Here is a 26,773-nt window from a genome sequence, read left to right as displayed (position 1 = left end):
ACTGCGAACGGCTGAAAGCAAGGGGAAACTACGGCCGTAATTTTTCCCGAGGGCATGCAGCTTTACTGTATGATTAAATGATGATGGCGTCCTCTTGGGTAAAATATTCCGGAGGTAAAATAGTCCCCCATTCGGATCTACTCAAGAGGATGTCGTTATCAGGAGAAAGAAAACTGGCGTTCTACGGTTCGGGGTGTGGAATGTCAGATCCCTTAATCGGGCACGTAGGTTAGAAAATTTAAAAAGGGAAATGGATAGGTTAAAGTTAGACATAGTGGGAATTAGTGAAGTTCAGTGGCAGGAGGAACAAGACTTCTGGTCAGGTGACTACAGGGTTATAAACACAAAATCAAATAGGGGTAATGAAAGAGTAGGTTTAATACTGAATAGGAAAATAGGTATGTGGGTAAGCTACTACAAACAGCATAGTGAACACATTATTGTGGCCAAGATAGATACGAAGCCCACACCTATTACAGTAGTACAAGTTTATATGCCAACTAGCTCTGCAGATGACGAAGAAATTGAAGAAATGTATGATGAAATACAAGAAATTATTCAGATAGTGAAGGGAGACAAAAATTTAATAGTCATGGATGACTGGAATTCGAGTGTAGGAAAAAAGAGAGAAAAAAAACGTAGTAGGTGAATATGGATTGGGGCTAAGAAATGAAAGAGGAAGCCGCTTGGTAGAATTTTGCACAGAGCACAACTTAATCATAGCTAACACTTGGTTTAAGAATCATGAATGAAGGTTGTATACATGGAAGAACCCTGGAGATACTAAAAGGTATCAGATAGATTATATAATGGTAAGACACAGATTTAGGAACCAGCTTTAAATTGTAAGATGTTTCCAGGGGCAGATGTGGACTCTGACCACAATCTATTGGTTATGACCTGTAGGTTAAAACTGAAGAAACTGCAAAAAGGTGGGAATTTAAGGAGATGGGACCTGGATAAACTGACCAAACCAGAGGTTGTACAGAGTTTCAAGGAGAGCATAAACGAACAATTGACAAGAATGGGGGAAAGAAATACAGTAGAAGACGAATGGGTAGCTCTGAGGGATGAAGTAGTGAAGGTAGCAGAGGATCAAGTAGGTAAAAAGACGAGGGCTAGTAGAAATCCTTGGGTAACACAAGAAATATGGAATTTAACTAATGAAAGGAGAAAATACAAAAATGCAGTAAATGAAGCAGGCAAAAAGGAATACAAACGTCTCAAAAATGAGATCGACAGGAAGTGCAAAATGGCTACGCAGGGATGGCTAGAGGACAAATGTAAGGATGTAGAAGCTTATCTCACTAGGGGTAAGATAGATACTGCCTACAGGAAAATTAAAGAGACCTTTGGAGATAAGAGAACCACTTGTATGAACATCAAGAGCTCAGATGGAAACCCAGTTCTAAGCAAAGAAGGGAAAGCAGAAAGGTGGAAGGAGTATATAGAGGGTCTATACAAGGGCGGTGAACTTGAGGACAATATTGTGGAAATGGAAGAGGATGTAGATGAAGATGAAATGGGAGATACGATACTGCATGAAGAGTTTGACAGAGCACTGAAAGACCTGAGTCGAAACAAGGCCCCCCGGAGTAGACAACATTCCATTGGAACTACTGACGGCCTTAGGAGAGCCAGTCCTGACAAAACTCTACCACCGGGTGAGCAAGATGTATGAAACGGGCAAAACACCCTCAGACTTCAAGAAGAATATAATAATTCCAATCCCAAAGAAAGCAGGTGCTGACAGATGTGAAAATTACTGAACTATCAGTTTAATAAGCCACAGCTGCAAAATACTAACACGAATTCTTTACAGACGAATGGAAAAACTAATAGAAGCCAACCTCGGGGAAGATCAGTTTGGATTCCGTAGAAATACTGGAACACGTGAGGCGATACTGACCTTACGACTTATCTTAGAAGAAAGATTAAGGAAAGGCAAACCTACGTTTCTATCATTTGTAGACTTAGAGAAAGCTTTTGACAATGTTGACTGGAATACTCTTTCAAATTCTGAAGGTGGCAGGGGTAAAATACAGGGAGCGAAAGGCTGTTTACAATTTGTAGGTATTAAAATCCATGGAGAAGAAATAAAAACTTTAAGGTTAGCCGATGACATTGTAATTCCGTCAGAGACAGCAAAGGACTTGGAAGAGCAGTTGAACGGAGTGGACAGTGTTTTGAAAGGAGGATATAAGATGAACATCAACAAAAGCAAAACAAGGATAATGGAATGTAGTCGAATTAAGTCGGGTGATGCTGAGGGAATTAGATTAGGAAACGAGACGCTTAAAGTAGTAAAGGAGTTTTGCTATTTGGGGAGCAAAATGACTGATAATTGTCGAAGTAGAGAGGATATAAAATGTAGACTGGCAATGGCAAGGAAAGCATTTCTGAAGAAGAGAAATTTGTTAACATCGAGTATAGATTTAAGTGTCAGGAAGTCATTTCTGATAGTATTTGTATGGAGTGTAGCCATGTATGGAAGTGAAACATGGACGATAAATAGTTTGGACAAGAAGAGAAGAGAAGTTTTCGAAATGTGGTGCTACAGAAGAATGCTGAAGATTAGATGGGTAGATCACATAACTAATGAGGAAGTATTGAATAGAATTGGGGAGAAGAGAAGTTTGTGGCACAACTTGACCAGGAGAAGGGATCGGTTGGTAGGACTTGTTCTGAGGCATCAAGGGATCACCAATTTAGTATTGGAGGGTAGCGTGGAGGGTAAAAATCGTAGAGGGAGACCAAGAGATGAATACACTAAGCAGATTCAGAAGGATGTAGGTTGCAGTAGGCACTGTGAGATGAAGAAGCTTGCGCAGGATAGAGTAGCATGGAGAGCTGCATCAAACCAGTCTCAGGACTGAAGACCACAACAACAAAAACTACTTTCAAGGGGGCACACTGATTTTTTAAACACAAGAGAGTGCGCAGCATACTTTGTACACATGTAAAGAGTAATGTCTTTGTATTATCAAGATAAAAATATATAAGCAAAACCACAGTTTAATCTTAGCTTAATTCAACAATAATAATTTGTACATTATATGAGGTGAATCACTGTCTAAGTATTAAACAATACTGAAATAAACTTTTGTTCTATCACTCTGTTGCCGTGTATAAGACTTACCCTAATGACTCACTCAAAGCATTACTAATATCGCAGCTGCATCACTTCCCAGCCACTGCCGATTCTATTGCTAATTATCCAGTAGACTACTCCCTCATTGCAGGATTATGTCACTAGTGCAGAATCTGTGTCATTTTCTTGCATGGATCATAAATTATTTCTCACTTAGATCACTTTTTTTTGTACTACTGCTGCACACGTGGTTGTAGGGCAGTACAACTTAGGACTGTGTTAGCTGATGCAATAATGAAGGAATAGGTATGAGATTGTATTTGTGGAATGGTACAAGGCAAAGTTATTTGTGGTTGGCCCACTTTATTCACAGACAGACAAAAAAGCAGCACCACCTAGAAGACGTAAGGTCTCTTACGACAGAGGACAGCATGGAGAATTCTGCTTTCAATGCGAAGAGTGCAAGAATTGCTTACAAGTGGATAAGTGTTTTAAGCTTTATCAAAATCATACAAACTAGTCTATGTATGATTGTATTTCGCAGTGTAATGGAGAAATACAATAAATAGACTGCTTCGATATAGCATATGTCGCTGTAAAAATGAGGAAAGCTGCTAAAAATAAATGTTCCGCTGTGTCACGGTGTCTACACAAAATTGTATGTCAATGGGTTAAGCAGTGACTCAACATACTTTCCCACCATTCCAAATGCTGCAAACCTATAATACATGCGGCCACGAGCCAACATGTCGACAATGAAAATCTTGCTTACTGCACTAACGCTATGTTCTGGATGTATACAAGGACGGGGAGGGGGGGGGGGGGGATTCCCGGATTTTTCCTGGATTATACATATATAAATATAATAGAGCGAAACATTCCACATAGGAAAAATATATCTAAAAACAATTATGCTGTAACTTACCAAATGAAAGCATTGGTATGTTGATAGGAGACAATAAAAAACACACGAACACACACACAAAATTTCTAGCTTCCGCAACCAACGATTGCTTCATCAGGAAAGAGGGAAGAAGAGGGAAAGACGAAAGGATGTGGGTTTTAAGGGAGAGGGTAAGGAGTCATGATGTGACTTACCACACAAAAGCGCTGGCAGGTCAATAGACACACAAACATACACACAAAATTCTAGCTTTCGCAACCAACGGTTGCTTCTTCAAGAAAGAGGGAAGGAGAGGGAAAGACGAAAGGATGTGGTTTTTAAGGGAGAGGGTAAGGAGTCATTCCAATCCCGGGAGCGGAAAGACTTACCTTAGGGGGAAAAAAGGACAGGTGTACACTCGCGCACACACACACATATCCATCTGCACATACACAGACACAAGCAAACATTTGTAAAGGCAAAGAGTTTGGGCAGAGATGTCAGTCGAGGCGGAAGTACAGAGGCTATATATATATATATTGTTGTTACAAGAAAATCAAAGCTTTCACATATAATATTGGTCTCAAAAATTAATAAGCTACAAGAGAAGCTAAGCTTTAGCATATAATATTGATCTTTATTGAGCGTGTTACACTTTAAGATACATCACACAAATGCGCCACTAAAATTTTTAATAACAACATAAATGTCGGATCTTCTGGCCTCGAAATTTTTCTAGATGGTCGTCCTCAAAGAGTTGATTTTTAAATGAGGGTCAAACACTCTCTGATTTAAGAAATTCATTGTACATTCTCACATATAGTTCAGTTTGCATAAAAGGAAATTTACTTTCAAAAGTAACACTTTTCAAACAACCATTTGCAATATTTTCCCGCGACCTGTTAGAAATAAGTTCGTTTCAGTAATTGCCACAGAGTACCAGATAACAGGCGTCACTGGGCTTGCACAGCTACAATGATGCAGGAACCCATATATTCGTACGTGTGAAACATTAAAAGATCTTACAGTATGTCATAAAAGAAACAAGACATCAGAGGACCCTCCCAGAGCATCAGAATTTCGGGAACCATACTAAAATGCATAATTTGGCTTACAGTGCACATTCGTATGTCCAGCTTTGGATGTAAATTTTATTGGAGTACCAGTACTGTATTATCTCATGTTTGGCTCTTCCTTATTGCATAATGCCATACATGCTAGAAGATGGAAATGTGTGCTTTTGAAATGTAGCGAACAGTTGAAACTCGCCAATAGTGTAAAATTAAACACTTTGTTTCAAACAAAATGACTGCCTCAGCAGAAAAGGTTAATAAAAGCCAAATTTCTTTAGCAAACCGATAAAATTAACTTCATTGCTCTGCAGAGCGATTAATTATTGACTGTCAGAAAGGTGGAAATAAAATAAAATCTGAAACTAATAATATATTCTAGCCTTCCATAATTATGTGAATGTATCGTAATCCACTCGATAGCTCCCAGCCACAGAAATCCGTTTTGTTTTCATTTGACATGAGAGTAATAAACAAAGAGGAAACAGCAAAATCACTAAACGTAAACACAACAATACTTCCAGACTGTGGCAATACTAGATAGTGGTGCCCCCCCCCCCCCTCCTCCCTAGAGCATTTGAGGTAGGACATCAAAACTTTGTAAAAAAATGGACTTTTCAAAAATATGTTCATTTTGGAGTGTACATCATTCTGAAGAGTGTGATGTATAAAACATGTGTTCAAGGAAATGTAAGACTTGTTGTTTGATTTTCAGTGTGCCAAAGTGGAAGGGGGGGGGGGGGGGGGCGGGGCGGGAACACTCGCAATTAATATTGGCTGGGATTATTTGTAACCCAGAGAACAAGAACTCTTCAGAAAATTTGCACTCTTTATTGCCTATTAGCTAACAGCTTGCTTTTTTGTGTAACATAAAATTAAATATAGGATACATGAAACCAATAAAGACAAGTACACATTTCTTCAATCCTTTAAGTCTTAGATTTTTTTCTCTCTCTAACATTGCTACAGCTTTACATGGCATGCTTTCCTTTCTGCAAAAGGATCTAATACCTCATCAAAGTTTTTGCTACATGAAAACACAAAATGTCGTCGTCTAATACTGAAAAAGCTGTTAATACAAACAATACCCAATACTGGTGTGGTTTCTACATCTGATTATGTGCATTTTGTCACTGTCTGCTAGGTAAAACGAAATAGACCTGTCCAATACTGCAGTGATTGTAACACACCAAGTAAAGAAGACTGTTTTGGCACAAACGGTCACTTTTGTTAGCACAACAGAATATACGCTCCAGCTTCTCAAGCTTGAGATCAAAAAGTAGCAGTAAAATTTTTTTACATAAATTTGGAATAGTAATATTCTTCCATAATTTGTCTCTTGTCCCCATTACTTCTCCTTCCTCGTTCTAACAAATAATCTTGTCGTCACTAATTCTGTGACTGCTCGTATAGCCCCATCGCCTTCTTTCTGCATGAAAGTTTATTTCGAGATACAATGGGGATTCCCTGGCAGAGACATTACATACACTATGCACGCAAAAATCAACTTATGATTCATTCAGAAATAAACTTAAGAATATGTTCAAGAAACCAACAGTTATGCATTTCCAAATCTATGGATAATCGATACACCAATGCATGCTGGATACTAGGTGCTTTGTGAAATGAGGTCCCTCCCCCCATTTCTACCGTGCTGACATAATGTTCAGAGGTCACCGTGACTGCATCACCTCATTCATCCTATATTTTTTAAAAGAAAGAAAAAAAGGCTGGTGAAGCTGAAAAGATTTTCCTAAAACTCTACTTATTAAAATAACCGTCTACATGAAAACGGACTTGATCGGATTTCCAATTTGAAATTTGAATGAATTAGCCATCAATTAACAAATTCTACATTCACACAGTATCAAGTCTGTAGAAGTGAAACTGAAGTTGATGCGAGTATTCTTTGAATGCTTCGACAGTCGAGCTGCAATGACAACCAAGTTTTTGTAATTGAACAACAAGGACTCTTTTCTGTGGCAGCTTGCACGAATCAACATATTTGTGTACATACGAGCGTACAACCACATTACGCTCATTCTTCAAAGCAGAAACAGTCTCTTTGAGGTTTTGCATCAACACTGAGACTGTGTTTAATGACAGATCTTTACTGTGTGACATCAAAACTCTTGTCAAGCTGATGCCAAACAGTCACAATGTTGGAAAAACGCACATACTGAGACTGCACGGTCTGCATCACTCCACGGTACCTAAATGCCCTTACAGCCACACAATTTGATACCTTACACTCCACTTCTGCTACCAATGCGGTACTAATTTCAAATTTTATCCCATCCCTGTGTCATCCCCTATTAGTGCTGATATGCAGATGCTTCTTTAAATAACTTCCTTATTCTTAAATAATGTAATGGAAAATTATTAGTGGGATATAAATAACTAACAATGCAGCTTGAATAGAATGAGGGGTTGTATCAAAAGGAGAGGGTGGGTGGAGAAAGGAAACAGGGAGGAGGAAAGGCATTGGGGGCGAGGGAGTAGCTGGTCACTGGAAGGGGGAATGTCGCATCTGCAAGTTTACGACAGTACAAGTAGCAAGAGATGCACAATGACAAGGAGAAGTGGATTGGGAGGCAGAGAGAGGTTGTGAGTGTAGAATGAATCTAGTGTGTGTATGTGGGGGAGGGGTGGAGGGTGGCAGATAAGACAAAGGGGTGGAGGTAGAATTGGGTGTCAGACAGGGGCTAGCAAAGGTTTGGGCCAGGAATATTGTGGGATTGAATGATGTGCCTTTCCAATGCAGTATTTAAACAGCTATGCAAAAATGGTGAACAACACAACCACTAAAATGTGGTCTGGTTGCACCACTACATGATTTAGTTACCAAACAAAATGTGCTGATCAGCCCACAGTTATTTAAAAAATTGTCATAAACTTTGCAACTGAGTGGGCGAACAAACAAAATCCATTTACTTATCAAATATTTTCTTTACATATTTTAAACACCTCTTATAGACTCGGTGGTAGTATAACCAAAGTGGCTTCTTTTAGTGTTCAGATTAATTGTAGTGATCTTTAAATAAATTATGTAACAGTTTTGAGCTCTACATTAGTGTGGCCTTACTCAACTTCCGGTTCATCTCTCTCTCTAATTGATCTCATGCTGCGACTGATACATCAAACCTAGTGACTGGGGAGAATAATACAATTACGCCCTTTTCAGACATTTTCTAGCATTTCCCTCATCCTCAGTAATATCACTTTTAGATAGCTCCGCCAGTGCTAATACACTTACTGCCTCCGAGCAAACTGTATCAACTACTATAAAGCCTATACTAATGAAAAAGCCTCTTTTTGCTATAATTTTCTCTATGGACACAAACTGGAAAGAGGAAGTCCACCAGATTTCCATAGAGGGCTGGTAGGGATAGTGTGTGACAACAGCCGGTATATCCCAACTAGACTCAAATTTCAGAAACACATGATTTAAAGTCTCCGCATAAATGTACCTTGCTGTAAAATTTCACTTGGCAACAGTAAGCCACTGTGTGCTGTGGCTCAAATATACGATCTCCACCACTTCTAAAGACGTTCTCTACAGACAGAGACAGAATATTTGGCTTACCAAGGAAGTTCAGTCCACAACAGCATATCAACAACAAAATTTCTGCTTGTGTCTGTGTATGTATGGATGGATATATGTGTGTGTGTGTGTGTGTGTGTGTGTGTGTGTGTGTGTGTGTGTGTGTGTGTGTGTGTGTGCGCGCGCGAGTATATACCTATCCTTTTTTCCCCCTAAGGTAAGTCTTTCCACTCCCGAGATTGGAATTACTCCTTACACTCTCCCTTAAAACCTACATCCTTTCATCTTTCCTTTTCCTTCCCTCTTTCCTGACGAAGCAGCCGCCAGTTGCGAAAGCTCGAAATTCCGTGTGTGTGTTTGTGTGTTTTATTCATTGTGCCTATCTACCGGCACTTTCCCGCTTGGTAAGTCTTGGAATCTTTGTTTTTAATGTATTTTTCCCATGTGGAAGTTTCTTTCTATTTTATTTACAATAAAATAATTTCATGCACTAAATAAAGATGTTTTCAGAATCAACTGCCAATTAATGACAAGTGCTGAAGTATATAGAGTGAATGAGACATTTTACTGGAAGTCGTGCAGGATCCCAAATCCTATCTTGCTTGGGGTGTTAAAAGAATTTTTGTGTACCTATAAAATGGGAAGTAATCTCTTTAAATTGCCTGTTTCTAGATTAAGTAGTCCATGGTTCTGAAATGCTCTTACTCGTTTACGTTTCTGTATCTTTTACCTTCGTAAGTCTAAATTCTGATTTAAGGTTCTCTTTCAAGCTAACAAGTAACACTTTGGATTATTACACCCTTTATAGATACTGTTAAATGTAAATGAAAAAGAAGTGATACAAATACTTTAATCACAGTACTGACCATTTGATGGATCCAGTTCTAATGCTTGTTCAATGTATGGTAATGACTGGCTTGTTCCCTGATATCCATATTCCATTAGAACAATCCCTCTCATTCCAACAACACAGGCTTTATTAACATCATTAAGTTCCTTTAAAGGAATAACTGTCTTCAGTAGTATGCGAGCGTCTGAGACCATTCCTGACAGATATGCAAGATGTACTGCACAAGATGTACTAATATGTTTCAGGCCATCCAAATAAGGAGCATCTTCATTTCGTATTAAACTGTCACAAGTGTGCTGGCGTTCACGAGCTGCAGCAATATCGCCTTTATACCAGTGCTCGTAACACAAAGCAAGCTGCAGACCGCATTGTCGCAGCAATAAAAGTGCCCCTTCTTCACAAACTAGCTCCTCTTCTTTCTCCTCTAACCTACAAATAAAATGAAACAGATAATACATTACTAATAATTACATATGAAATATGTATAAGTATAATAGTAGTAATAATAAGAAGATGCAAGAAGAGGAAAAAGAAGGAGAAATTGCACCTCAAAATTAAGCCACCAGAATGCTTTTACATCCTACAGAATGTTCATCAGAAGAATGGATCATGTACACTTTACACAATATTAACAAAACTGTAACTGCAATGAAATCAATAAAAGTAATTATAACTGAAGAGAAATAACTACAGTACAAACATATTAGCTGGTGCTCCCACAGGAATATTCAGATTTTAATACAATGTGGAAATTCCAGGATGGAGGCCGGAAACAAAACTGAGGAAAGCCAATTACCACCCTGTAGCCGACTGGTGCATGGTGAATGTCACCAACTGACTGACTGTCTCTCTCTCTCTCTCTCTCTCTCTCTCTAAAAAAAAAAAAAAAAAAAAAAAAACACCACACACACACACACACACACACACACACACACACACACACACACAAATTGCATCCTTCACCAGGAATTTAACTACCACTTGCACTCTACAAAACCTTGAAATCTTATCCCTAATGTGATATTCCGTTGCTCAGTAAACATATAAAGCATCCTAGTCCCTCCCTGCACCACTGCTAATATCGTGTAATCTCATGTGCCATCTGTTCACATGCAGCCAAGCTGCAAAACAATCCCTGCTGCAATCTAGTCACAGAAACTCCCTAAACAATTAAAGAAGGTTCCACATACAAAAAAAGCACTGTTACACACCTCACATGCTGTCTACCTACATGAATGGTCACTGCCGAATTACCAACTTGCCCACCTGTTTGCTGAAAATTCTGCACACCAGTCCACCAATGACCTCAACAACAGCATCAATACCCATCCTGTTGTCTTCCCAGTAAAAGCTCTTTGGACTTGCATGGGTGGGAACACACTATTCAGCACATGTAACACTTCCACACCACCTAAACGATCCTGTGACAAATGGTGTTCCACTTCGTCATCTCTCTATTAATCCATTTAAGGTTGCTCCAGATGGTTAATCCTTGATGTTTTACAGTAGATACTATTTCCAGCAAGCAATCTTTCCATCAATAGGGTAGTTGTACAGTAGTGGATTTATTTATCCTCTTATGCATGCACTATGTTACAGTCATTTACAATCAGAGTCAACCGTTCCCACAATGTTTGAGTCCTCTACGAGTCACTACAGTCTTCTGATATTGCTGCCTTCTTAAAGACAACTGCATCATCTGTGAACAGCATTATGAGGCTTCTGACTCTTTCTATTACATTATTTATATTTACGGTGAACAGTAACTGGGGGATGTTTTGGGGAAGGAGACCAGACAGCGGGGTCATTGGTCTCATTGGATTTGGGAAGGAAGCTGGCCGTGCCCTTTCAAAGGAACCATCCCAGCATTTGCCTGGAGCGATTTTAGGGAAATGACGGAAAACCTAAATCAGGATGGCCGGACGCGGGATTGAACCGTCGTCCTCCCAAATGCGAGTCCACTATCTAACCACTGAGGCACCTCGCTCGGTAATTGTTCTACAACACTTCCTTGTGGTACTGCTGAGATGACCTGAAATTTCTTCCAGTCACTTGCTCCAGTGGCCAATGATAAACTGCTGCTAGAAGCAGAGCAAGTTCTTTCGCGTAATGTCCATAGAATCCCACAGGTACCCCATCTGGTTCAGAAGCCTTTTCACTAGTAAGAAAGTGTAATTGCTTTTCTATTCTGTGACTGTTTACCTCAATAGCTGCCATTTTGTCATCTGTATGACGACTGAAAGATATGACCGTATGATCTTCCGTTGCGAAACAAATTTAGAAGACCAGTTTCAGTATTTCGGTCTTCTCTCTGCCATCTTCTGTTTCAGCGCCAGTATCATCACTGAGAGGCTGAATCAACTGTTTCAAATGACTTTCTGGTTTTATGAAACACCAATATCTCTTAGGGCTTTTAATCAGATCAGGTTGCAAAATTTTACTTTCAAAATCATTGAATGGCCCTCTCAGTGTTCTCCTTTTCTCATTTTCTCTTCATTCTGCTGTTGTTCGTCAGCTAGGTTTTCAATTCTTTTAAATCAGCGATGAATCCGTCTTTTCATACAAAGCCATTCTCTAACGTGGCTATTAAACTACAGAGTATCTTCACCATCCCTTAAGACCTTGTTCAGAACGCACTTACATCTTGAACATTGCTTTTGACTTTTTCCATTTGTGCTCCAGATTGTTCTCAGCACTGAATATTCGATGCCAACTACTCAGACACTGAGCAATTTGTATCCTGACACAGTACTAAGCAACAACGTTGCCCTATCTTTCTTAACAGTCCTTATAACATCCATATTCATTGATGCTATCACTGCCTTATGACCACTGGTGCCCTTGTCTACACTGCTGTTAGTTGTTGTGGTCTTCAGTCCTAAGACTGGTTTGATGCAGCTCTCCACACTACTCTATCCTGTGCAAGCTTCTTCATCTCACAGTACTTACTGCAACCTACATCCTTCTGAATCTGCTTAGTGTATTCATCTCTTGGTTTCCCTCTACGATTTTTACCCTCCACGCTGCCCTCCAACGCTAAATTTGTGATCCCTTGATTCCTCAGAACATGTCCTACCAACCGGTCCCTTCTTCTTATCAAGTTTTGCCACAAACTCCTCTTCTCCCCAATCCTATTCAATACCTCCTCATTAGTTATGTGATCTACCTATCTAATCTTCAGCATTCTTCTGTAGCACCACATTTCGAAAGCTTCTGTTCTCTTCTTGTCCAAAATGTTTATCGTCTATGTTTCACTTCCATAAATAGCTATACTCCATACAAATACTTTCAGAAATGACTTCCTGACACTTAAATCTATACTTGATATTAACAAATTCCTCTTCTTCAGAAACACTTTCCCTGCCATTGCCAGTCTACATTTGATATCCTCTCTATTTCGACCATCATCAGTTATTTGCTCCCCAAATAGCAAAACTCCTTTACTACTTTAAGCGTCTCATTTCCTAATCTAATTCCCTCAGCATCACCCGACTTAATTCGACTACATTCCATTATCCTCGTTTTGCTTTTGTTGATGTTCATCTTATATCCTTCTTTCAAAACACTGTCCATTCCTTTCAACTGCTTTTCCAAGTCCTTTGCTGTCTCTGACAGAATTACAATGTCATCGGCAAACCTTAAAGTTTTTATTTCTTCTCCATGGATTTTAATACCTACTCCGAATTTTTCTTTTGTTTCCTTTACTGCTTGCACAATATACAGACTGAACAACATCGGGGAGAGGCTACAACCCTGTCTCACTCCTTTCCCAACCACTGCTTCCCTTTCATGCCCCTCGACTCTTATGACTGCCATCTGGTTTCTGTACAAATTGTAAATAGCCTTTCGCTCCATGTATTTTACCCCAGCTACCATTAGAATTTGAAAGACACTATTCCAGTCAACATTGTCAAAAGCTTTCTCTAAGTCTACAAATGCTAGAAACGTAGGTTTGCCCTTCCTTAATCTAGCTTCTAGGATAAGCCGTAGGGTCAGTATTGCCTCAAGTGTTCCAATATTTCTACGGAATCCAAACTGATCTTCCCCAAGGTCGGCTTCTACCAGTTTTTCCACTCGTCTGTAAAGAATTCGCGTTAGTAGTTTGCACCTGAGACTTATTAAACTGATTGTTCGGTAATTTTCACATCTGTCAGCACCTGCTTTCTTTGGGATTGGACTTATTATATTCTTTTTGAAGTCTGAGGGTATTTCGCCTGTCTCATAAATCTTGCTTACCAGATGGTAGAGTTTTGTCAGGACTGGCTCTCCCAAGGCCGTCAGTAGTTCTAATGGAATGTTGTCTACTCCCGGGGCCTTGTATCGACTCAAGTCTTTCAGTGCTCTGTCAAACTCTTCATGCAGTATCGTATTTCCTATTTCATCTTCATCTACATCCTCTTCCATTTCCATAATATTGTCCTCAAGTACACTGCCCTTGTATAGACCCTCTATATACTCCTTCCACCTTACCGCTTTCCCTTCTTTGCTTCAAACTGGGTTTCCATCTGAGCTCTTGATATTCATACAAGTGGTTCTCTTCTCTCCAAAGGTCTCTTTAATTTTGCTGTAGGCAGTATCTACCTTACCCCTAGCGAGATAAGCCTCTACATCCTTACATTTGTCCTCTAGCCATGCCTGCTTAGCCATTTTGCACTTCCTGTCGATCTCATTTTTGAGACATTTGTATTCCTTTTTGCCTGCTTCATTTACTGCATTTTTATATTTTCTCCTTTCATCAATTAAATTCAATATTTCTTCCGTTACACTAGGATTTATACTAACCCTTGTCTTTTTACCTACTAGATCCTCTGCTGCCTTCACTACTTCATCTCTCAAAGCTACCCATTCTTCTTCTATTGTTATTTCTTTCCCCCATTCTTGTCAATTGTTCCCTTATGCTCTCCCTGAAACTCTGTACAACCTCTGGCTTAGTCTACATTAACTGCTTTGAAAAGTTTAGATTTGTTTGTTGCTAGGAGGTCAAGACTTTACATTCAAGAGTTGGTTCTCTAAATATCTGCTCAAAGTAATTTTCGGACAAAACATTCAGAATAACGTCACACGAATCCCTGTTGCTGGCCGACCTCTTTCATTCTATATCTGGCAAGCTGAAGTCACTGCCTATTACAATAGCAAATTTATTCATTAAATTCAAATTCTCTCTGAAGTGATTAATCACTACAGCTCCTGAAAGAAGCTGTCTACAAAAGCAGTCGATTGCCGTCTTTGACCCAACTTTGAATGCTTAACTTCACACACATTAATGCACATCCAGGATCATGAGAAAAATGCTAGATATTATTGTGTTATTTACTGCAATAAATATGCCACTAGCACTGGCATTTAACCTAACCTTATGATACAATCAAACAACAGAAAAAAAACCAGAAATCACACACACACACACACACACACACACACACACACACACACACAGTCTCTGGCTACTGAGGCCAGACTGCGAGTAACCGCACATGATGGAGGCAAGCACATGGTTGGGGTACGGAGGAGGCTGGGGCAGAGACAGGGAGGGACAGCAGGGTAGGGGTGGGGGATGATGAAGTGCTGCTTGTGGAAGCGTAAGTAAAAAGACTGAGGGTGCGTTTGTGGAGTAGAGGGCTGTGTAGTGGTGGAATGAAAACATAGAAGGGGCCTGTTGTGACAGTGCCACGACATTTAACAGTGCCGCCACGACAGTACGCGCAAACGGCGATAGAGGCGCTCCGCAAATCAGCTGAGTGCGGGAGCGCCACCTAGCTACGAACAGCGCCGGCCGCATTTCACGGCACGGCAGTCGAATACGAGAGACTGAGTTGTAATCATGTGATCAGCTATTGTTTCTAAGAGAGAGTGTTGAATATCCACGCATTTATTGGTGATTAAAGGCGACGAGGATGGGATATTTTCACTGGGTTGTGGATTTGCGTGTTCGTGGCGGGGCAGACATGGAACAGCTTATGCAAGTGCTCATTGAACAACAAACACAGCTGACGGTTACTATTCAGGCTCAACAAACACAGCTGACGGCTGCGATTCAGGCATTGTCGACGTCGCTCACTCATCGTCTGTCTTCCTCTTCTCCGCCTCCATTCCTTCCTTACGACGAGGCCGCTGAAGACTGGGAGGATTATGAGAAGCGTTTGCGGCAACACTTCTTGGCTTTCGGCGTTGTCAACGCTCCTATGTGTAAGTTGTTATTTCTATCTTGGATTTCCCCTCGGATCTATCAGCTGCTATCTCAGTTAGCCCCTCTGCGGGAACCTGCCTCCTTGTCCTTCCAAGAAATGTGTGACTTATTGTCTGACTATTATCGAAAAAACACCCACGTCGTTGCTGCCCGCGTGGTGTTCTACCGGTGTCGTAAACAGCCCCATCAATCTTACCGGGCTTGGGCGGCGGAACTACATGGTCTGAGTAGGAAATGTCAGTTTGTCATGGACACACATCACGAGTGTTATGCTGATTCAATGGTTAGGGATGCTATTCTACGGCTTGCTCCTGATAAAGAAGTTCAGCAACGTGCCCTACAACTGCCAAATCCGTCATTGTCAGAAGTTCTAAGCATCGCTCAATCCTTTGAAGTGTCTCACGCTGCTGGCGCGCAAATAGACGTGTGGTGTGATGTAGGCGCTGTACAGTCAACTCTTGACACTCACTTGCGTCAACAACGTCGCGTTGGGCCGCAACGCTCACAGCGAAACCAGCAACCACAGAAGCCAGTTCGTTCCGCACTTCCTTCTTGCCCCCGTTGTTTCGTACAGCACGACAGGGCAGCGTGTCCAAAATGTTGGGCCACGTGTAATTCATGTAGGAAAAAAGGCCACATTGCTTCTGTGTGTCAGTCCCCTAAAGTTCCTGTCGACGAGGACGAGGCGTCGGACATGGATGTTCACTGTGTGCTATCTCAAACAAATAAGTTGTTTGTTACTGTTCGTGTTCTGGATAAAGACATCCGCATGCAAGTGGACACTGGCTCTGACGACGCTGGCTTTGTCCAAAATCTTTGCACTAGAAGGTCTTCTGTCCACGATCGTCACAGACAATGGCCCTCAGTTCTCTTCACAGGCCTTCCATGATTTTTGTACTGGACAAGGGATTCATCATGTTACAGCACCTCCCTTCCATCCGCAATCGAATGGGGAGGTTGAGCGCCTTGTCCGCACTTTCAAATGCCAGATGAAAAAATTCCTTAGTGATTTTTCCACAGATGACGCTCTGCTGCAATTTCCGAGTTCTTATCGCTTCACACCTCTGGGTGATCGCAGCCCTGCTGAACTCTTGCATGGCCGCCAACCGCGCACTCTACTGCACCTGCTTCACCCTGTCAGGCCTTGTGCTGTGTCCCCTAGTGCGGGAAAATACTCGGTGGGCGCCGACGTGTGGGCACGAGGGTACGGATCTCGCCCTAAATGGATTCCAGGGGTGGTCAAGGCTCTTCGCGGCCGCCGGCTTTGTGAAATACGTACGGGCGACGGCACGGTTGTTCGCCATTACCACCAGATGCACCCACGAGTGGTGGCCACGCCGGTGCCACCGCCCCATCCTTCGCCTCCACCAGCCCGATAAGCTAGTCCTGTCGCTGCTGCCGATCTACCGTACGTGTTGATGCAGCTGACGTCGCTACCGCTTCCGAGTATGCCGGAACCGGCCCCAGTCACGACGCCGCCTTCTCCAGGACCCATCTCGGTGGAGCACACTCCCAGGTCCATGACGCCTATGGATGCTGCTCCGGAGTTTTCACCCATCATCTCATACAGGAGGCACGTTCCACGCACGAGCTTCCGTCCTGGACATTTTCGACCATACTCTCGTGTCTCTCCGCAGGATATCCTCGGGGCCTCACAAGAGGCCATGGATGTCTCCAAGGAAGTGAGTTTTTTTTTTTTTTCCAAGGGGGGAAGAGTGTTGTGACAGTGCCACGACATTTAACAGTGCTGCCACGACAGTATGCGCAAACGGCGATAGAGGCGCTCCGCAAATCGGCTGAGCGCGGGAGCGCCACCTAGCTACGAACGGCGCCGGCCGCATGTCACGGCACGGCAGTCGAATACGAGAGACTGAGTTGTAATCATGTGATCAGCTATTGTTTCTAAGAGAGAGTGTTGAATATCCACGCATTTATTGGTGATTAAAGGTTATAACAGGGCCAAATAGGTAACGAGAATGACTAACAAAGGTTGGGACCAGGAGAGTTATGGAGAGAGTTCCCACATGCTCAGTTCAAAAAAGCTGGTGTTGGTGAAAAGGGATCCACATAGCACACGCTGTGAAGCAGCCGTTGAAATGAAGAACATTGTGATGGGCAGTGTGCTCACCAATGGGATGATCCAGCTGTTTCTTGGCCACAGTTTGCAGTGGTCATCCATGAAGACAGACAGCTTGTTTGTTGTCGCACCCACGTAGAATGCAGCACAGTGGTTGGAGCTTAGCTTGTACACCACATGAGTGGTTTCGAAGGTAGCCCTGCCTCTGATTGCATAAGTGATGCTTGTGACCGGACTGAAGTCAGTGGTGGTGGGAGGATGTATGGAACAGGTCTTGCATCTATGTCATATACAGGGAAATGAGCCATGAGGCAAGGGGTTGGGTGCAAGGGTTGTGCAGGGATGGACAAGGATATTGTGAAGGTTCAGTAGGCGGCAGAATATCGCTGTGAGAGGAGTGGGGAGGATAGTGGGTAGGACACTCCTCTTTACAGGACATCACTAGAAGCAGTTAAAACCCTGACAGAGAATGTGATTCAGTACTGGCTGGTACGGAGTCATGACGGGAATGCTCATCTGTGGTCAGACGGTGGGAATTTGGAAGGTGGTGGGTGACTGGAAAGATAAGGCATGGGAGACCAGGTCTTGAACAAGGTTGGGAGGGTAATTACGGTCTGTGATGGCCTCAGTGACGCCCTCGGTATATTTCAAGAGATTCAATGCCTACGGGTGGCTAGGCTATATGGAATGGGCTACTTGGTATAGATTGGTTGGCAGCTGTCGAAGTAGAGGTATTGCTGGTGGTTGGTAGAACTGATATGGACAGAGGTACTGATGTAGCCGTCTTTGAGGTGGAGGTCAGCATCAATGGCTTGTTGGTTTGAGTAGGACCAGGTGCTTGTTTGGTTGAGTAGGACCAGGTGAAGTGAATAGGGGAGCAGGTGTTGAGGTTCTGGAGGAATGAGGCTAGGATATCCAAACCCTCAGTCCGGATGCAAAGATGTCATCAATGAATCGGAACCAGGTGAGGGGTTTGGGATTCTGGGTGTTTAGGAAAGATTCCTCTAGATGGCCCATGAACAGGTTGGTACAGAATGGTGCCACACGGGTGCCCATAGCCATTGACTATAACCAATGTTGGAACCTCCCTGATTCAGTTCGCTACTCCATCCAACCATGGCCCACCCCCACAGCCCCCAAATCACCCCGTTAATTTTCCAGAATTTCTTAATCTCGAACCTTGCCTCATCACCATTCTTCAAATCCCTCAACATGCAAACGAGCATTCCTACAAACAAAACAGGGGTACAGCTATGGGCACCCACATGGCACCATCATATGTCAAACTATTCATGGGCCAACTACAGGAATCCTTCCTAAACAGCCAGAATCCCAAACCCCTCATCCGGTTCAGATTCACTGATGACATCTTCGTGATCTGGATCGAGGGTGAGGACACCTTATCCACATCCCTCCAGAACCTCAACACCTTCTCCGCGATTTGCTTCATTCAGTCCCACTCAACTCAACAAGAACCTACTCAACCCAACAAGCCACCTTCTTTGATTTTGACCCCCACCTCACAGACGGCTACATCAGTACCTCTGCCCATATTAAACCTACGAACCATTAGCAAACCTCCACTTCAACAGCTGCCACCCATTCCATACATAGAAATCCCTTCCATATAGCCTAGCCACCAATGGCCGTCACATGTGTAATGACAAGTGGACCCTCTTGAAATATACCGTGGGTCCCATGAGGCCTCCATAGATCATACTTACCCTCCCAACCTTGTACAAAAACACACTCCTATGCCTTCTCTCTTCAGTCAACACCACTTCCCCAAGTCCCACCGTCCAGCCACAAAGGAGCATTCCACTCGTGACTCAATACCACCACAACTGGAGCAATTAAATCACATTCTCTGCCAGAGTTTCGACCACTTCTCATCGCACCCTGAAATGAGGAATGTCCTCCCACTATCCCCAACCCTCTCACAGTGGTAAACTGCCACCCACTGAACCTACACAATATTCTTGTCCATTCCTACACAACCCCTGCTCCCAGCCCCTTGTCTCATGGCTCACGTCCCTGCAATATATCTAGATGCAAGACCTGTTCCATACATCCTCCCACCACCACCACCACCACCACCACCACCAACTCCAGTCCAATCACAAGCATCACTTATCCCAACAAAGGTAGTGTTACCTGTGAAACCAGTCATGTGATCTACAAGCTAAGCTGCAACCACTGTGCTGCATTCTATGTGGGCACAACCATCAACAAGCTTGTCTGTCCAACAAACTGTGGCCAAGAAACAGCTGGACCACCTCGTTACTGAGCATGCTTTGTCACTAAATAGAACGCGTATAAAAAATCTGTCATCGTCCCATAATTTCTCTTGCGACCAGTGGCAGAACTGTACATGACGTTCAAAGTTGTCACCATGCAATTCCTGGTGCATAGAAATATGGTACGGGTGCAATCGATGTTGATGTAGCATTCTCAACATCGACGTTTTTGAGATTCCCGATACTCACGCAATTTGTCTGCTACTAATGAGCGGATTAGCCGCGACAGCAGCTAAAACACCTACTTGGGCATCATCATTTGTTGCAGGTCGTAGTTGATGATTTACATGTGGCTGAACACTTCCTGTTTACTTAAATAACGTAACTATCCAGCGAACGGTCCGAACACTGGGATGATGTCATCCAGGATACCGAGCAGCATACATAGCACATGCCTGTCGGTCATTTCGATCATAACAGCCATACATCAACACAATATCGACCTTTTCCACAATTAGTAAATGGTCCATTTTAACACGGGTAATGTATTACGAAGAAAACGACCGGGAGAGCGGTGTGCTGACCACACGCCTCTCCTATCCGCATCCGTAACTGAGGATGACACGGGGGTCGGATGGTCCCGATGGGCCACTTGTGGCCTCAAAATGGAGTGCTTAATGTGTCACGAAGCAAATACCGTCTGCACTGGCAGAATGTTACGTGATACTATGTACTTAAACATTTGTGAGTATTAAAGCGTCATATATCACAAAGCAAAAAAAGTGGTCCAACTAAATCATTCATATTTCTTTACATACTACACGAGTATGTAATAAAAAATGGGGGTTTCTATTTTTAAAAAAACGCAGTTGATATCCGTTTGACCTATGGCAGCGCCATCTAGCAGGCCAACCATAGTGCCATCTGGTTCGCCCCTTCAAGCTAGACAAGTTTAGTTCTTTGTAGTTTTTTCGTTTGACGCTTATTTCGTGAGCTATTTGGCCCGGTCACTATCAATGGACCACCCTGTACAAGGACAGCAGAGACAAATGGGGAATCATTCTACCAACAGTATGACCCACAAATGGGAAAATCCATTGACATAAGGGACCCCAGCACATGGGAACTAACATCTTGGACAGAAAATTGGATTGGCTATTTGCGTGCTATTGTGGTTACAGGAGATGAAACCACAAGTAAGCAACAGAGTGTTGCAACTCTATGTCTCATCACAGACTGTGGAACTTGGAGGCTTGACAGATATGTAAAGCACAATAGACAGTGATCTGGGACAGACCTGTCTCAATAGAGTACAGTGCTGATGCAGGCACAAGTGTTTCAGAGCACACCACTCAGCGCACACTGTTAAATAGGGGGCTCCACAGAACATGACTCACAAAAGTTACACTGTTGGTCTAATAACATTATCACTTTCAACTGCAGTGGGTATGGGAAAAACGAGGTGAAGTTTGAACTCGGTGACATACCTCACTGAAACAACCAAGCAAATCAGCTGTCAAACGAATATTGCTGCGAATGTAAACATGAAATGAAGTACGATGAGGCCAGTAACATGTTGCAAACGCTCAGTTTCTGGGACAGCATAATTAAGGAATGTATCAAAATAAAGATGTCAGAAAACATAACAAACAGAGAAGAGTGAAAAGCGATCACGAAAAGCAACTGCCAAAAATATCAGAGTAGTTCAGAAAGTAACCATTATATGATGGTAAATAAAACTCGCAAAGAAAAAATCGTATTATATTGACCTTGCAACTACAACTTCTGTTATTTTACAATTATAGTTGGTGGTGATTTTAATTTACTCTCGATACATTGGCGAAAATACAAATGGAGTACACATTAAACATCATCTGAACTTGCGCTGAACCCATTCTCTGAAAATTACTTCAAGCAGTTACCCACACAAATAGTAAACGGTTGTAAAAATACACCTGACCTCTTGGCAACAAATAATCCTGACATAACAATGAGCATCAAAACAGACACAGGGTGGTTGTAGCGAGATTGAATACTGTAACTCCCAAAACCTCCTAAAATAAGCAAAAAATATATCTATTCAAAAAAGCAGGTAAAAATATACTGGTTGCCTTCCTGAGAGTCAAACTGAGAGACCATCTCCACTCCTACCAAACAAACAATGTTGGTATACAACAGATGTGGCTTGAATTCAAAGACATAGTATTGACAGCAACTTAGAGATTGATATCAAATAAATTAACAAACGAAGGAGCTGTCCCCCCTTGGTACACAGAACAGTTCAGAACACTGTTGCAGAAACAATGAGAAAAGCATGCCAAACTTAAACGAATGCAAAATCTCCAAGACTGGCAATCTTTTACTGACGCTCGATGAGAGATGCTTATAATAGTTTCCAGAATGAAACTTTGTCTCGAAACACGGCAGAAAATCCAAAGAGGTTCTGGTCGTATGTACAGTATGCTAGCAGCATGATGCAGTCAATGCCTTCTCTGCGCAATAGCAATGGAAATACTATTGACGACAGTGCTCCAAAAGCAGAGTTGCCAAACACAGCCTTTCAAAAGCCCTTCAACAAAGAAGACAAAGTAAATATTTTGGAATTCAAATCAAAACAATTAATAAAAGCAAGCCTTCTGATCCAAACTGTACACCAGTTAGGTTCCTTTCAGGGTACGCTAATGCAATAGCTCCATACTTAACAATCATATACAATTGCTCGCTCAACAAAAAATCTGTACCCAAAGATTGGTAAGTTGCACAGGTCATACAAATATTCAAGAAGGGTAGTATGAATAATCAACTAAATTACAGGCCCATATGATTAGCTTCGATGTGCAGCAGAATTTTTGAACATATACACATTCAAACACTGAATTATCGTGAAGAGAACGGTCTATTGATATACAGTCAACATGGATTTAGAAAACATCGTTCTTGTGAAACACAACTAGCTCTTTACAAACACTCAAGTGTTGAGTGCTACTGACAAGGGATTTCAAATGGATTCAATTTTACCGGATTTCCAAAAGGCTTTTGACTTTGACACTATACCACACAAGCGACTTGCCGTGAAATTGTGTGCTTATGGAATTTTGTCTCTGTTATGTGAGTGGATTCGTGATTTCCTGTCAGGGTGGAATCACAGTCCGTTGTAATTGACGGAAAGTCATAGAGTAAAACATAAGTGATTTCTGGAGGTAGTGCTATAGGTCCTCTGCTGTCCCTTATCTATATAAATGATTTAGGAGAAAATCTAAGCATCCGTCTTAGGTTGTTTGCTGTCATTTATCATCTAGTAAACTAATCAGAAGTTCAAAACAAAGTACAAAATGATTTAGAAAAGATATGTGAACAGTGAGTAAATTGGCAATTGACCCTAAATAAAGAAATGTGAGAGGTAATCCACATAAATTCTAAAAGGAATCCATTAAACTTTGATTACGCTATAAATTGCTTAAATCTAAATGCCGTAAACTCAACTAAATACCTAGGAATTACAATTACAAACAATTGGAAAGAACACACAGGAAACTGTGGGGAAGACAACCCAAAAAATTACTTTTATTGGCAGAACACTCAGAAATGTAACCGATCTACTCAGGAGACTGTCTACACTATGCTTGTCCATCCTCTTCTGGAATGCTGCTGCGCCATCTGAGATCCTTACCAGACAACAGACTACATCGAGAAAGTTCAAAGAAGGCCAGCATTACATTTCTGTTGCAATTTCCTCTGCAAAAAAGAAAGGTCCATAATCTTTGTGAACAGAAATGGCACAAAATACATTCAGTTTCAGCGAGACTCTTTCATTTTCAATGACGACGCCAGGCTTTTGTGACCTCCAAATTCTTACATTATGCTGGTTTACTTTACCAGATGCATGAACCATTGATTTGCTCAAAAAGACGAGTCATTCAGAAAAAGATCCTCTGCCACATCCTGGAAAACTGAAATGCACAATTCGTACCTGGTGGTATCCTCCCCTGAACCACCAGATTTTCTGAACTGTGCAGATGAGAGTTATCCTTGCAGGTGTTAGGTGTTCATTTTTCCCGCGCGCTGTTCGGATGTGGAATGGTAGAGAGATAATATGATTGTGGTTCGATGAACCCTCTGCCAAGCATTTAAATGTGAATTGCAGAGTAATCATGTAGATGTAGAACACTCTCTGCTCCCAAAAATTATCCTAGCCTCAACCTACAGTGCTCACACCCTCTATCCAACAGTTTCCACCACCTCTGTCCTATCACCTCCTCCCTGTTCCCATCCCGTCACCCTCATGTGTGTACTGCCTTCTGCCAAAGCACTTGTCCGTCTTTCCCATTCCCTGCTCCTCTCTTTTTCTGCTCCCTGACCACCCCACCTGCCTGCCCCACAGCTTCCTGACACTCAGCATGGCAGTCTTTTCATGCCTCCATCTAGACCCTTGATGCTCTGCTGCACAGCCCCCCCCCCCCCCCCCAACCCTATCCTGCTATCCCTCCCTCTTCCCTGCCCAACTCCAGAATGCCACTAAATGTGACAGTTGCATTCCAGTTCAAGCTGGCGGAGATAGTGTGAGATTTGCTTGCTTATGGGAACATTTTCTTTTCTGAAGGAGGCTTTGGCCAAATGCTAAGTGTGTGACAAGTCTTTTTGTTGTGCCTGTCTGTAACTTAATGTATAATCTTTACTGTGAGTAGGAATCTATACCAACCAGGAATTTCCATTACTTGAATGTATGAATTATGTTCATTTACAACTCTGGTTCTGTGTAACATGAAGCCATCTGTTTTACATTACATAGCAGATTGTAGAACTGTACCTTTAACTGTCTTGCAGCTAGCTTTAAAAACATTTACTTTAAGAATCATACCTGTCAGAAGACATGGAAACCAACAACTTCTTTCCATATCAAACAGCCAAAGAAGGTTCACTAGCAAATTAGTGTCTACAACTTATCTAATATTATTGCAGATAATCCATTTTATAGATATCATTATTATAACTGGCTGGGTAAGTCACTTCAAAGGAAGGCGGAAGGGAAAGGAATATTAGCTAGAAAATCACTGAGGTGTTCAAGTCAACTTTCACACTGAGGCCAGCTTTTACTTAATGAACAGTACTTCACACATAGCATTTCTTATCGTCGAAGACTCACCACCTCATTATTTCCCATTAATCACCACATCTGCGAAACTACAAAGTATCTGTCATCAACTCTTTGTGTTTATGTATGATTTTATTTGAGTCTATGAAAATTACAAGTAATTAAGATACCAGCATTTATGCCCGTGCATGGCAAATACAATACCTTGTTATGACATTTATTGGTAATTTGTTAATCAGCATATCGTTCATTTCCCAAGTGAATGGGCACTGCAAGGCATCAAGCTGGTGCTGAAGCTCATCACCTAGGGATATCTTCTCGACTGAACTATTAAGTTCATCAATTTTTGAGTCTGCAAATGTGAACATATTAATGTTACATCTCCAACATTACCATTCTAAGTCAAACAAGAGATAAAAAACTTCAAAAATTTAAAATATGTCACAACAACATAAAAATTTTCTGTGACACACGTGAAAAAAAAAAAAAAAAAAAAAAAACAAAAACAAAACAATATGATATGTCAATACATTACTACTCACCACACAGAGGAGGCAATGAGCGGCAGACAGGCAAATGTAAAGTACACTTAAAAATACAAAGAGCTATCAGAGAAGGTTCTTCTTCAGATGCAAGTGCGCGCGCGTGCGCACGCACACACGCACACACGCACACACACACACACACACACACACACACACACACACACACACACACACACTCACACACCACATGGCCTCTGTTGTCTCTACACACTGAGGCCCAAATGTGATGGGCATCCATCTCTGGTGGGGTGTGTAGTAGGGATACAATAGAGGCACGGGTCAGGGAGTGATAGCAGGGTATGGGTAGGGAGAGGTGCATAGTGCTGCCTGTACAAGAGCGCAATGTGTGTGCAAAAATGTGGAGGGAACAGGGCAGTGAGCTGTTAGTTAGAGCTCAAGGATGCCTGGGAGGTAGGAGGGGGGGGGGGGGGGGTGTGAAAGGAGAGAAGGACCACACAGGTATGTTGGGAGACAGCAAGTGTGTGAGGCTGGAGTGGCAGAAGGTAGAGGCAGGTTGAGGACAGGGACTAGTAGAGGTTGAGGCCAAAGGGGTAACCTCCGCACCATGCTGTACAGTGGATCGCACAGTATCTATGTCAATGCAGGTGTTATGAGAACAAGGGGTATGCTTGGAGCAATTCCAGGATGCACAATTCTGAAATTTTGTTGTTGATGGGAAGAACGCAGATCACAAAGAGGGTGAAGTAGTCGAACTGAGGCATACAGTGCTGTGAAGGGGCAACTGAGTGCTCCTGCTGTCTCTTTATCACCGTTTGGAGATGGCCTTTCATGTGGGCAAGCCTGAACCATTCACTACAGTCCTGTCAGAGGCATCTCTTACCCCAATAAAGGCAGGACCATCTGTGAAAGCAATCATGTGGCCAAACAACTTAGCTGCAACCACTGTGCCACATTCTATGGGGGCATGGTCACTAACAATGTCTGTCTAGATCAATGGACATTGCCAAACTGTGACGAAGTGACAGCTGGACCATCCTGTTGCGAATATGTCACACAACACTATGTGCTTAACTTCTATAACTGGGACACAAACTGGGCCATCTGGAGTCCTTAAACCAACTACACCTTTTCAGAATTGCACAGGTGGGAACTCTACCTACAACATATCCTTTGTTTCTGTGACCCCTCTGGCCTCTAATCTCTCTAACCCCTGTCTCCATATGCCTCTATCCCCTT

General features: G+C 42.2%; 1 protein-coding gene across 1 annotated transcript in view; it reads right to left on the bottom strand.

The window, feature by feature from the left end:
- LOC126354911 (uncharacterized) overlaps positions 1–26,773 on the bottom strand; it is a 104,101-nt gene that overhangs the window by 50,264 nt on the left and 27,064 nt on the right. Inside the window, exons 3-4 of the mRNA XM_050004981.1 lie at positions 25,236–25,383; positions 9,455–9,867 (exon numbers count right to left, since the gene is read on the bottom strand). Of these exons, the coding sequence (XP_049860938.1) occupies positions 9,455–9,867; positions 25,236–25,383 (561 nt within the window). The remainder of the gene's footprint in view (positions 1–9,454; positions 9,868–25,235; positions 25,384–26,773) is intronic.

This window comes from Schistocerca gregaria, chromosome 3, assembly GCF_023897955.1.
Source record: "Schistocerca gregaria isolate iqSchGreg1 chromosome 3, iqSchGreg1.2, whole genome shotgun sequence".
Taxonomy (NCBI): Eukaryota; Metazoa; Arthropoda; class Insecta; order Orthoptera; family Acrididae; genus Schistocerca; species Schistocerca gregaria.
This window is presented reverse-complemented; position numbering and strand designations above follow the sequence as displayed.